The sequence below is a fragment of the Engraulis encrasicolus genome, chromosome 3 (genome assembly GCF_034702125.1).
Source record: "Engraulis encrasicolus isolate BLACKSEA-1 chromosome 3, IST_EnEncr_1.0, whole genome shotgun sequence".
Classification (NCBI taxonomy): Eukaryota; Metazoa; Chordata; class Actinopteri; order Clupeiformes; family Engraulidae; genus Engraulis; species Engraulis encrasicolus.
Genome location: NC_085859.1, coordinates 10,992,841 through 11,006,478, shown reverse-complemented (window position 1 = coordinate 11,006,478; position 13,638 = coordinate 10,992,841). Strand labels below are relative to the sequence as shown.

General features: G+C 41.0%; 1 protein-coding gene across 3 annotated transcripts in view; it reads left to right on the top strand.

Moving 5' to 3' along the window:
• gfra2a (GDNF family receptor alpha 2a) overlaps nucleotides 1–4,632 on the top strand; it is a 205,125-nt gene extending 200,493 nt beyond the window's left edge. For all 3 annotated transcript variants that reach the window (XM_063194734.1, XM_063194733.1, XM_063194735.1), the window contains exons 9-10: nucleotides 1,705–1,755; nucleotides 2,106–4,632. In XM_063194734.1, the coding sequence (XP_063050804.1) occupies nucleotides 1,705–1,755; nucleotides 2,106–2,228 (174 nt within the window). In that variant the 3' untranslated portion in view covers nucleotides 2,229–4,632. The remainder of the gene's footprint in view (nucleotides 1–1,704; nucleotides 1,756–2,105) is intronic.
• Nucleotides 4,633–13,638: the final 9,006 nt, after the last annotated feature.

Genomic DNA, 13,638 nt, shown 5'->3' with positions numbered 1-13,638 from the left:
GAGAGAGAGAGAGAGAGAGAGAGAGAGAGAGAGAGAGAGAGAGAGAGAGAGAGAGAGAGAGAGAGATGGCAACCATAGTATTTCCTCCCACAATAATTAAGCCATTTTACCTACCTAAGTTATAAAAATGTAGGAAATTATTTTTAATGCACGGAAAAGAATCAGTGAGTTTGCTGATTTGCAAACTTCATTTGCAGCCAATTTAATTAATCATGTGACCCTCTTCTAGAAGATTTGTTTACAGGGCAGAGCACAGTGCAACTAGGGGAACAGAACCTTATCATACATTAGGCAACCGTTCATGCAATAATATATGCATTGAAACATCACAGCACACGGGATAAGGGATGTAGGGGGAAGGAGAAATACATACAGTTCAGGATGCTGCTCTGCTGACATAATGTTTGATGGATTAAGCTATATTACAGTGAATTAATGAATAGGAAAACAGAGGAGGCAGTGTCTAATTTGGTTTGACTCAGGCATGAAGACGATTGGGCGGCGAAACGGAGAGAGCAGAGTAGAACGGAGTGGAGTAGAAGTCACGAAAATGAATTCATACCTCTTTTATCACCCGACCAACTGCTTATGAACAGGCAAATTTGGGTAATTTATCACACCGCTCGCACGGCAACGGCAGGCATGGGCAATAACAAAAGAACGCTCCGGGAAGAATTAGCATTGCATTTTGCTCAAGTAAACCAACACAACCAAGAGATATAAAAAAATAGAAGAAGAAATAAATAAATAAATAAATAAACACACAAATATCTTGAAAGGGTTGGAACTGCGTTGCAGCCTTAGCTGCCGATGTGTCCTCCTCACTGGGTTGTTGTTGTCCTCCAGTCACAGTGATGGATTGCTGCAAAGCCGTAACGTGTGAGTGAGCCGTTTATGTCACTGTAGTGATCACATCATGCGGCGAAGATTTATCAACCGGGAGGTCTGACTGTGGCGTGATGTGATCCCCCACCAGTCTCCACCATGCGCTCCGAAAAGCCAACAGAAGGCGTACAAAGGGGTCAGTTGTCCCAGCCCCAGTGAAGGAGGGTCCCCAAAATTGGGGTGTTGTTGCATTGTAATGTATTGATTGGGGGGCGCCTTCGGATGACTTCATACTGGGCCCAGCAAAAGCCGTCGGCGGCCCTGTAGACACCGTCTCCATTCTTGACTCCTGGCCACCATGCACATAAGCCCTAAATGACGCACCAATAGGATATGATTGAAAATCTTTGGTCTCGTAATTCCCAATGACCTCATAACTGTAGTTCTCAAGGTCATTACGCTATAGGGGTATCTATCATTTCCTGCTCTTGTCCCATTAATGTCCCATTATGTCCCCATATAGTGAGTTATAAAGACTTGCTATTAAACCTTTTATTGACACAAGTGCACGTCCGCCTCCATCTCAGCTAATGAATTAGGCTAAATGTCACCGATTATTTAGCGATCCATTTGCCCTGCAGCTGGCCAATATGAACAAATCATTAGCCCCACCGTTGGTTATTAGCCATGTTATGGCAGTGCTCCACAGAATCATGTACATAAACCAGGTCATTCATGTAAATGATAATGTCTCATTTTTAAAAAAAAAATGTTAATGCATAAGAGAATCGTGTGAAATTGTGCATAGTGTCAAGGAAACCACATTTTGTGTCATTGTGTCAATATTGTGATAACATCGCATTCAATTTTCTTCAACAGGGGTATGGAGAGACGTGCAATTCAGCCTGTGATCCCTCGGTGAGACAAAACGTTAGTTTGTTTATAATTCATCGTCTTTTGTTCATGTTTGTGTTTGATTTCTACTGTTGTGCTAGCTTGAAAATTAGCTATTGTCTTTAGTCATCCAGCTCATTGCTCATCACACATGTCATTTGCATCTAAAATGTTTACTAATATTATTGTTGTTGTTTTTGTTGTTGTTATTGTTGTTGTTATTATTGTTTTTGTTATGATTATTGTTATTTTAAGTATTATTGCCATTGCATGTGTATGCGTTTGTGTGTTTTTCTATGCATGCATGCATGTATGTGTAGTGTACTGTAAATACAGTATTTGTGTGTAGTTTTGTTTCTCATTTCCGGGCTTTCTGTTTGTGGTAGGACGCACCCAGAGAACCATTCAAGATCAAGGACCCCATAAACAACTCCGCCCAGCTCAAAGGCCGCCACGCCTGGATGTGGATCACCTGCCTCACCCCTCTGCTGGGTGTCCTCGCTCTGTAAAATCAACAAGTAAACAAACAAAAACAAAAACAGTCACGGACCAGGGAATGTTTTGAATGGGCCAGGCAGCATCAAGAAGACAAGGCAGAGCAATGTCCCCTCTTCCGCAGTCCAAAGTTAGCCCCCATTGTCCATTAACCTGCCCAATCCCCACCACCTAACTGCCCCACTCCCCCACCCCTACACTCCCCACACCCACCTCTACAACCCAGCCCCACCTCCCAGAGGGATCCTCAGACATCAAAACAGACTCTCTATCTCCTCCATGCTGCCTCAGCCTCCTTCGTTCCTCTTTCCTTTCCTCCTCTTTTCCTCCTCCCCCCTTCTGTTCTTTCAGCGACCATGATGATAGATGAAGAGAGGAAGACAGACTGACAGTCTGTGAGAAAGCCCTTGTGTTGCATATCGAAGACTTTGCTGCAGCCCTGCCCACGATTTTCTGGAAGAATGAGAACGAGAGACCATGTGTGTGTGTGAGAGAGAGAGACAGAGAATGAAAGAGAGCTTTGGAGAACAATCTAAGGGATTTGAATGGAGAGGGAAAAATGATAATGAAATGAGTGTGACTAAGAAGCGAACGGAAGAGCACGACCACGAGCAAGCAAAACTGAAAGCTCAAAATGATTGAATGAACATTTGACTGAATGAATGAATGGATGAGTAAGGGAAAAAGTGTGCAAGGACTTGGTGGTTGTCCATGCCATCTGTTAGATTCCAAAGCGGAGGAAGACCTTGAGTGTTTTATTGACTTTGAGAGCTAAAGGAAGAGAGGCCTTTGTCCTCTGCTTGTCCTACTAGACCTCCTATATACTATTGAAAAAGACTTGTGGCGTCCCGATTGTGGACTTCACCATCACAGTATGCTGTCTCCCAAACTGCCGGTACAGGAGCTGCTGTGATTCACCCTACCTTACGCAACAACCTGACCCAACCACATTTCTCATGTCTTTTCCTCTTGTAAACATTCGGTTACCTTCTGGATTCTTCTTTTTTATTATTATTATTTAACCGCAACTTTATCCTGGAGTTACATTTTTCCCCCTTTTTTCTTCACTCGGATCATCTCCACTCATTAGCACTAAGGATTTCCCATTTTGATCACGCCTCAGTACGTCCTCTACTTTTTTTTATTGGGATTTGTTTTTATTATTCCGGAGCCACAGCGGATAATCTCTTTTACCCCCTCTTAAGTCTTTTTTGAAAAGGAAACGTATTTGATGTTTAAATCTGTGCCCTTTTTTGAACTTGTCAGGAAGGGGAGCTTGGTGACAGGCGTATAGATGCTCCATTTTAGTGCTGTATTGTGTCAACATATTATTTGAAGAAGAAAAAAAAATACACACTTAAAAATCTATATTGATCAAAGGGAGACAATGTAAAAAGCTGAACCTCACATGTTAAAGCTGTTCTTCTTAGAAAAGAAAAGTGGGTAAAGGATTCAAACAGTCACCCACAGATGAATACTTTTGTTTTTATTTTGTATTTTTGTTTGTTTTGTTTTGTTTATTTTCTGTGACTATACACTTTCTTTCCTTGTACAAATGTTGATTATTATGTACTGTCTTTGAGGAACAATTTGCTGTGTAAAAGATTGTTTTAAAGGTCCAGAGCACTGGTGATGAATCTTCATATGAAAGGTAACACAAAGTTTATATTTGAGGTGTTCACGAGAAGCAGACTTGGGCAGCCATTTGAACAGTCTCCCTCACCATGTTTTAAATAAAAAAGGATATATCCAAAGGGTATATCTTTTTTTTCAAAAAAGAACAATATTCTGTGGAAATCTAACTGTCAGTGTGTAATATAGTGTGCAATTTATCATGTGGCCTTAATATAACCCTACCCAAGAAGTCTCTGGTGTGACGATATAGTTCCTACAGTCAAAATATGGGGGAGAGCCATAAAAATGAGATGAATGACCAATGTATGAAAAAAAAGGACTTTGTTGTTTTGAACTGTTTTCAATGTTTCCAGAACAGTGTATCTGCTTCACTAACAACAGCATCAGTAAATGCACTAGATATATTTCCTGTATTAACATTCCAACACTGAATTCAAGTTAAGTGGTGGACTGGACACTGCACAGTGGCATTGGGGTGTATGTGTGTCTTTCGGAGCGAGACGGAAGCTGTGGGAGAGATGTTTGGAGCACTGTTTGTCTCTCTGGCTTGCTCAACTTGCATAGGCTACTGACCCCATTAAAGCCGAGCAAAACGCACTTCAATAAATACCAATTACTGACATGCATTTATGTTTTTTTTTTGTTTTGAAAAAGGAAAAAAAAGACTGTACTATCTACTGATTTGGTTCAGGGAAGTGTGAAGAAGGAAAATACTCTGCAACTACATGATTGTACAGCTCAATGTAAATTTATTGAATACATGATGCACCTGAGTACAAAATATACCATCATCCCACTTAGCATTTTCTTTCTTTCTTGGAATGTGTTTGTTGTATCATATCATTGCACAGTTGCATCTACACAGGTAAAGTATGTTCTGGTTTGTATGTAAGTATGTGCTTGGAATGGCAGTAAAAAGTCAGTGACCAAAACATAATGGATTATAGAAAATAAGGTCAACAAACTATTGTTCAACGAAAGGTAAAATTTCTGTCCACCATTTGAAAATCATTCTGAAGAAAGAAAATAGACGTTCTCTAAAAAATGAGGTACCTTGTACTTAGTTACTTTGGGTACAGAGTGGCATCAACAACCCCCCCACCCCCTACACACACACACACACACACACACACACACACACACACACACACACACACACACACACACACACACACACACACACACACACACACACACACACACACACACACACACACACACACACACACACACACACACACACACACACACACACACACACTTGAACTTACAACTTGCATTTGAATCTACATTTGTCTTTGCAATGATGGATGATTCCACACATGTTTCGGGTAGACAATGAAGATTACATGTACCTCAGTTCATCACAGTCACTGTTTGAATTTCAATTCAAAATAATGCCATAATACGAGCACTAGGTGGTGCCATTACCTTGAATTTCTTTGAATTAAAGTACATAGAACACCACCACCTAGTGTTCGTATTAAGGCATTACTTTGAATTGAAATTCTTTCCATTCGGAATTTCGTACAAGCCGGATCGACAGAAGCACTTGATCTATGGGCAGTCATCCAGGTATCATCCTGCTGTCCAGATCCACTGAGAGTAGTGAAATGAAACGGTATGAGTAATTTTTCGAACAGTAGAAATACAACACAATATACAGCTCCAGGCCACTGTATTAGAATAGTGTGAAAAAGTTGATTTATTTCCATAATTGAAATGAAAATGAAATTAAACCCCATTGAAAATGAATGGGGTTTATTTCTGGTGAGTTAGAATTAAACTGGTGAGTTAACACCTAAATGTGGAATGGAAATGTACAGGGTTTATTGAAGAGTGAAGTGTGGGTCACCAGGTCAACAAACAAGAACAGCTGACTGCAAAGCATCAAGGATATCTGGGCTTCCATAACTCCCATGTACCGTTCTCTAATCCATGGGTTTTCTGGGCTGGAAGGCCAAAATATGCAAAGAATAAACAATTGAATGATTGGAATAGTTAAAAAACTGGACCATGAATCTATAATCCATGACAGTTTACCATTATTGATGGAATTATGGAAATAAGTCAACTTTTTCACACTATTCTAATAAAGTGGCCTGGAGCTGTAAATGATCATCCTGACCTTAGCATGCATGACAGTAGTACACTCAAGTGGTCCTGAAGAATTTACAAGAACAACCCAGTGCCAGTCCCAACACGCCAATATGTGACGTCAAATGGGCATTTATGACCAGACTTCACTACAGAATATGATGCCAAAGGTTCCCCATTTTGCATCGCACCATGGCACATAAGGCCAGGTTGGCACTAGGCTAATAAAGCGTTCACTTGGTTAAAGAAAATGAAAAAGAAAAACGTGAGCCGGTCTGCGGACATTCCACCTTTATTTTCATAGTGTCTCGCCTTTTGTCCTGCACCTACAGTACATTGTGGATGTGCACACCACTACATTACTTGCATAAGGCCAGGTTGTCTTCACATAAACCTTATTCTAATATCACTAGAACATGCTTTCCATAGATGTGGCCCTTTTGCCTCCCTATGGCCACAAGCCAATGTAAAGTGGAGTGCCTTTGCCATATAGTATGCGGCATATTTAAACCTTGCCTTCGGCGTCGTATACCAAGATCTGATCAAAAATATACATTTGCTATTGAGGCTTGATCAAAGTCTCAAATACTTATGACTAGGTGTTAGACGGTGTTAGACGGAACCACAAATATAAAGTGAAGAAAAGTAGCAGTCGAAGGGTAGATGGGAACATCACAGTGTTGTTCAGGTAGCATGTTTTCTCATGAGAGGTGACAAAATTCTGTATCGTAACGGGGAAAACAAAAAATGAGGTTGACTTTCAGATGCATTTTCTTCCACGCTCAGAACTGGTGTCTCCTTGCCATCTGTTGTGATATTTTGCTGTACAACTGTTGCCAAAAACAAAAGTCAGACATGGGTAAAAGACAAACCGGCACTCAGACAGACAAGGGAAGTACAGTACATAAACAACCAGTGTCTTGGCTATGGTGTCAACCTGTCTCGCTTCTGTATGGCACATTTAGATGAATATAAATCTGTCTACGACAGTGATTCTCAAACTTTATCAGACCGAGGACCATTGTGTTCAGGGACCACCTCTCAACTGAATTGACAGTTGACGGGTGTTATTTCGATACTAATTTTGATGCAGATAACTTACTTTTTATCCACATTTACAAGCCTGTCTTATTGTGGTGAAAATATGACTTCAGACATGTTTGGCCTTGTAATAATGCTAAAAATACAGCCTTCCGCTAGCTTGTCTTGGAAAAGTAGAAATCCCTTTGCGGAGTGATTCTCAAACTTTATCAGACCGAGGACCATTGTGTTCAGGGACCACCTCTCAACTGAATTGACAGTTGACGGGTGTTATTTCGATACTAATTTTGATGCAGATAACTTACTTTTTATCCACATTTACAAGCCTGTCTTATTGTGGTGAAAATATGACTTCAGACATGTTTGGCCTTGTAATAATGCTAAAAATACAGCCTTCCGCTAGCTTGTCTTGGAAAAGTAGAAATCCCTTTGCGGACCACCTGAGCTCTGTCACGGACCATCAGTGGGCCCCGGACCACACTTTGAGAATCACTGGTCTACGATATGACAGTTCTACAGCTTTCAGCATTTCTCTACACACTGAGGCATCTCATTCATTGATATTTCACAGTTTTCAGAGGTACGGAAAACAAGGTCTGCTGATGCTGATGTTTAGCTTACAATACGCTCTGAAAAGCCTACTATTCAATTCCTTTATTGCACAGACCTTCCTCTAGACTGCAAGCAGGGACCTCTTCATGATGTTCCCCTACATGGTTATGACCTTAACCCTATCCAGACTTGGGGGGGGGGGGTAAAAGTGCCCGCACCAACTTTGATGTTGTATAATTCCTTAACGACTTAAGCTATGACTACGAAACTTTGTGACTTTTTCTAACATTTAGTTGGCTACAGTTAGGTACCGAAAGATTAGGTTTATCATTTTTTCTGTTGCCATGGCAACGGTTTTCTGACAGGTATGTCTGCCCAAAAACCATATCTATGACGGCATATGTTTTCATATTTTTTTGTTATATCCATTAGCATCAGACAACGTTGTGAGCATTTAAGTGGTTTGAAGCATAAAATCATTAAAATTTAAGTGCATTACCTAAATTTGTTGGAAAATCCATTATGGCGAGATTTTGGACATAATATCATAATGATGTCATAATGACGTCATAATAATAGATAATAGACACAAAAATTATGTCATTCATAGATTTCCATATGTAGATCATCTCCCCCAAGTTTCGTAGTCATACTGAATTCCGTTCATGAGTTATGAGGCCCGAGGCCCAGGAATGCCAAAAAAGCCCAGTGTGAATAGGGTTAAGTCAGGTGTCACCAACGTTGTGCCCGCGGGCGCCAGGTAGCCCTCCAGGAGCTTCTGAGGTGCCCACCAAGGATGTTAATAAACAGTGACGACTACCAGATTTTAGTCACAGTTAATGCTTTTCTTGATTTAAATATGAGATTCTTTATTCTTTACAACCTATAAACAAATTATCATTCAACAATAGTGTGATTTGAGAATGATGCCATTACATCAGTAGAGGATTTTGAACATAAGTAGCCCTCGGGTAGCCCTCAGTAGCCCTCGGGTAACCCTTGGTAGCCCTCAGACCTAGAAAGGTTGGGGACCCCTGCCTTAAGTTATCCCATCAGTCAATGTAGCTGTATGTGGTGTTCAATTGTTTACATTTCTACATTGTTTTGAGTGGTTAATCAAAACAAATTGTGTGGGGAATTAAATGGTGAGAATATACTTTAGACACATAGACAGACAGACAGACAGACACACACACACACACACACAAACACACACAAAAACAAACACACACAAACACACACATGCGCGTGTGCACGCACACACATGCCCGTACACGTGCGTGCGCGCGCGCACACACACACACACACACACACAAACACACACACACACACACTGAAAATCAAACTGATGATGCAAGAGGATAAAGAAAACTGCTTACCACAGCTACAATATGGGCCCATTTTCACTGACCTCGGAAAACTGACCATATCACTCAAAGTAATCAATGAAGTAACACGCATGTGCTACCACAGATGCCTCCTCTGCAAATAGGTCGTATTGTGTTGAACCGTATTAGAGGCTAAATCCGGTATTTACCAGTTTTGGCCCATAGCCAATCATGCCCATAGCCAGCCATTATGAACAAGCTGAGGCTAAATCAAAATCGGCCAAATAACAGAGACAGAAATAAACATCAACATTTTTCAGTTGGAATCATTCTATTGCATTGCAGACAACTCAGAAAAGGGTCTAAATTGTGTTGTTAATAGCAATGTAATAACACTGCAATGTTATCATCCAACTGCTTACAGGACCAATCGTTTACCACACTGACGAAACTATTCACTGACCACAGTTTTAGCCAGGATCATTATTCTCTGACAGCATTTATTTAATTCTTTCCAGACCGGGCTTTTTTGACATTTCTGGGTGGTGTTCGTTACGACCGCCTCATCAGCTAACTTCACATCTCTGATCAGAGACCAGTTTATGTAGGAGGGGAGTCATCGAGTCATTGCCTTCCGTTACGAACGCAGCCCCGGTGTGAGTGAGGTTTAGGGTTTGAGTGTAACGGATGACAACTAGCAGAGTTTGGTAGTAGAACGTTAGTAAACCTTCCTCCCAAAGTCGCATGTTGATTGGTAGTGCTGAACTCGTTTAATGGAATTGTACCTGTGCCTCTCATGCCGAACTGGAGTGTGAAATGGAAGGTCAAAAGTTCAAACCCAGAGTGGCGGATCGCGCAGAGTCAACCTCGGTTACACTGTTGCCATGGACCCAAATGAGAGTGAAGTTTAGCGGGGTGAGAGTGATGGATACCATACCAACTAGTTTGGTAGTACGCTAATAAATAGTAGAGTTTGGAGGTTGTACGCTAATAAACCTCCCTCCTGAAGCCACACAGATGCAGTAACATTCAGTGGTGTAGAGCTTGGTGACATGTAAACAACATTTGTTCCAGTCATCCAACTGATCCTACTGTGTGCATTGTATGCTATTGATTATGCCCTTGTTTGGAAGTCACTCTGGATAAAAGCGTCTGCTAAATGTAATGTAATATAAACAACAATATAATGTTTGGAAGTCAGAGGCGTGCTCAGTCCCTTTAGAAAGATGAAAAAAGTGTTCTTGGGGGTGCTCTTTGGTTCAATATTCAATGTCAAAAAAGTTGCTTGAAAAGAGAAAAAAACTTTTCTTCACCAAGGCACTCCAAAAAGTGTAGTTAAAAATGTCTTTATTATTATGACATGTCCATTAAGGACTTTTAAAATTGCCCACGCGTAGCGACAGTTGAGCCTTCTTCAGGGTATGTTGATGATGCATGCCCTGAAGAAGGCTCAACTGCCGCTACGCGTGGGCAATTTTAAAAGTCCTTAATGGACATGTCATAATAATGAGATGTCATAATAATAAGAAATTTTTAACTATACTTTTTGGAGTGCCTTGGTGAAGAAAAGTTTTTTTTTCTCTTTTCAAGCAACTTTTTTAACAATATAATGTTTTTTTAGGCAGAAGAGACGATAACATGTAAATCGCCTCTTTTGATAGGACAGCCAGATGTTATTATACTTTACATTGACAAGATATCGACTATCTTCTTAGCAAGTCTATACATTACTCCACCTCTGTTGAATGCAAAATAGGCCCCAGACACTCAACGTAGATCAAATGTTCTCTCAGTGATATGAACGACCCCATTTGGCTCAGAGCCACACGTCACACTGTCAGGGAGACAGTAAGTTCTTAATCTCCAGGGAAGACAGGCTTTGAGTCCCCACGTTTTCACCATCCCTCATTCTCTGATACTTCTCAAACAGTTTACTGAAGTGTGAGTCTGGCAGTCTGTTTGCATACGCGGATGCCTGTCTGCATACAGATTTTCCTCAGGCTATGTGATTAGCTTGGCCATGTGCAATGCACATGGAAGGCCTAGTGCAGGGGTACTAAATTAAAAGTCCCAGAGGGCCAGTTTTTACAAGTTCCTCCCAATGAAGGGCCACAAAAGGCCTGCGGGCCGCTAATTGAGTATGGGAGCTCTATATATTCTCAGCCCTTTAACCGGTCTATGCCTATAGCTACCTTCTCTCACATCACAGAGTTCACCCACCACAGCTATTTAATGTACGGTCAGAATTCTGTTACTTAACAACATAGTTCATCTACTATGATTTGGGTGAGAGTTGACACCCCTGCTTATACTTCCAGTGTCCAAACCACAAAGTCAACACTTTATAGATGTTAGTTGCCATGGATATCTGACAACAAGCGGTTCTGTAACTGCAGAGCAAAAAATGAAATGATTTAATGGAAAGAATGGATTGGTGCATATGGAATTCATAGGCTGTGAGTTTTCTTTACTTATAGTGAGCCATTTCAGACAGAAATGTGATTGCAATGTGAAATGCAGACAGTAGTTAAAAATGCTTGAGCACACAAAAATCAATATCATCGCTAATGTCTTCAAATTGTCATACATGATCAACCGATAATATGTACAATGATACATATTGTGTTACATCACAATAGACTTAAATGCCCTGAAGTCAAGATTCCAGCCAACATTCACAGAATTGGTGATGGGATTTTGCTCTTTTTCAATTATTTTTTAAGGATATTTGGCATGCTCCCACATAGTTCACTTCCGAGAAGGTCACAATAGCCAATAATTGCCTCTGAAAGACACCTTCAGCTGATGACTGCGTCTCTGCAGATGAACTGCCAATTGATCTATGACACAAGGGAATTGCCACTGATTTCCATACTCACCTTGTGGAAATAATTTGCCACCCTGGAAATTATTTTTAAAATCATGACCATGGTCTTAAAATCGTCTGACTGAGAAGTAAAAAAATAAAGAAAGAAAGAAATCCGAAACCCAGGTCTCGTACTTACAGATCACATGTATGCCACATAAATGGAGCAAATGCTGTCGCCAGCAAAACGGCTGTTCTTTTCCGTCCACTTGTGACTTGTTACAAATCATACCATTTACTTCCAGTGACTGTGCTAAGCTATGCTAATAATGTCAATCTGAGCACTGAAGACACGGAGAAGAAAATTATATGCACATTCATGTGTAATACTTCGAAATACTGCAAATATGTGATAATCAAAAAAAGGGTGGACTGTTCCTTTAACACATCTTGCAACGGATAGTAGTAGTGGAGCATAGGAAGAAAAGATAAAGCTTGCTATAAAAACTAAGACATATACCAACATAGGGAACCACACTTTATGTTTTTTTCCTCATCCTTCCATGCTTGCAGATGGAAATACCAGCTCACTGAACAAGATCATCCGTCTGTGTTTCCTCACAGCATATAGGCAGCCTATTAACCTTTGCGTCGATGGAAAGTGACAGTGATCTCTCTATTACAATCACCCCGATAATGGGAAACAAACCAGTTTCTGCATCACTGTCATATACAGCCCATCATTCATCACAACACCATCATCCTGAGCGTGAACATGCGTTGGTGGTGTTTATTGCCTTTTAGGCATGGACTTGTGCTGACCTTGTTAGTCGGACACACACTGTATACAGACCTTTCCGTGCTTTGTCTTCTTCCCTTGCCTTGCCTTGTCGACTTGCTAGTCGGAGACCTGCCATAGCATGTGTTGCTTTGCCCATGGCCGTAGCCAGGAATTTGAAATAAGGGAGGTCCATAGTGCACGTACAGCGCGCCAGAATTTTTTTAAAGGTGCACTATGTAGGATGTTGCCCGGAGTATCTATTGTAACTATGTTGCTCAGTGAAACTATGTTGTCTTTTCCCAATTTTGGTCTTTTCATGAATATTTGCTATGTAATGAACTAATATTTACTAGTATGACCACAGTTTACAGTATGTTTTGCAGCTGAAAAGATTTCTGGAAAGTTTTTCCCCTTTTTCATGTATGAAAAATATTATTTTCTCTAAAAATAAGAGACCTTACCTCTTATGTGGCTACGGCCATGGCTTTGCCTTGTGATTTTTCACACACACCACAGCTGACAGTTGCGTTGGATATGACCCATACAATAAAATAAACGATTAAACTTTATTTAAAATATTTCGGTCAACGGTAACATCAACAATAAAGTGGACGGAAAATGAATGAGTAGCACGCTAGCTTTAGCTGTGGGGTGGGTTTTGAACAGGACTGGACGCGCACGCCGACGCTGTCAGTGTGAAAGGCAGAGAAAAACACGCCGACCGAAACTAAGCAGAAAGACCGCGTTCGTCCCGTGACCGCTCCGTTCCGCCTTGGTATGTTTTGGCCCTAACATGGCCTGCCCTGCCTTTCTGCAGTGCCTCTGTGGCTGGGTGAGATGGCCAGCAGTGACGACTCCAAGCCCGCTTCTCCCTCTGTAGCTCAAAGATAAGCTCTCGGAGACTCAGATAGCACTGTGCACTTGGCTTTATAGGACAGCGAGATAGGCAGCCCAAATGTATATCCTCCTAGCCTTATTCCTTTAGGTGCTGTGTATTTAGGGCTTAATTAAATGATAAAGTATAATGTACTGTTGTGCATCCGCTGCATGCGGTTCCATGATATACTTGCAGCTATAGGGCTGGAAGGCATTGTGATGCAGTGCACTCTTGCAAAGATAGTGGAAAAGAAGTGTCATATGAAGACACTTGGCCCATCTGTCTATGGAGACATAATGCACTCCAC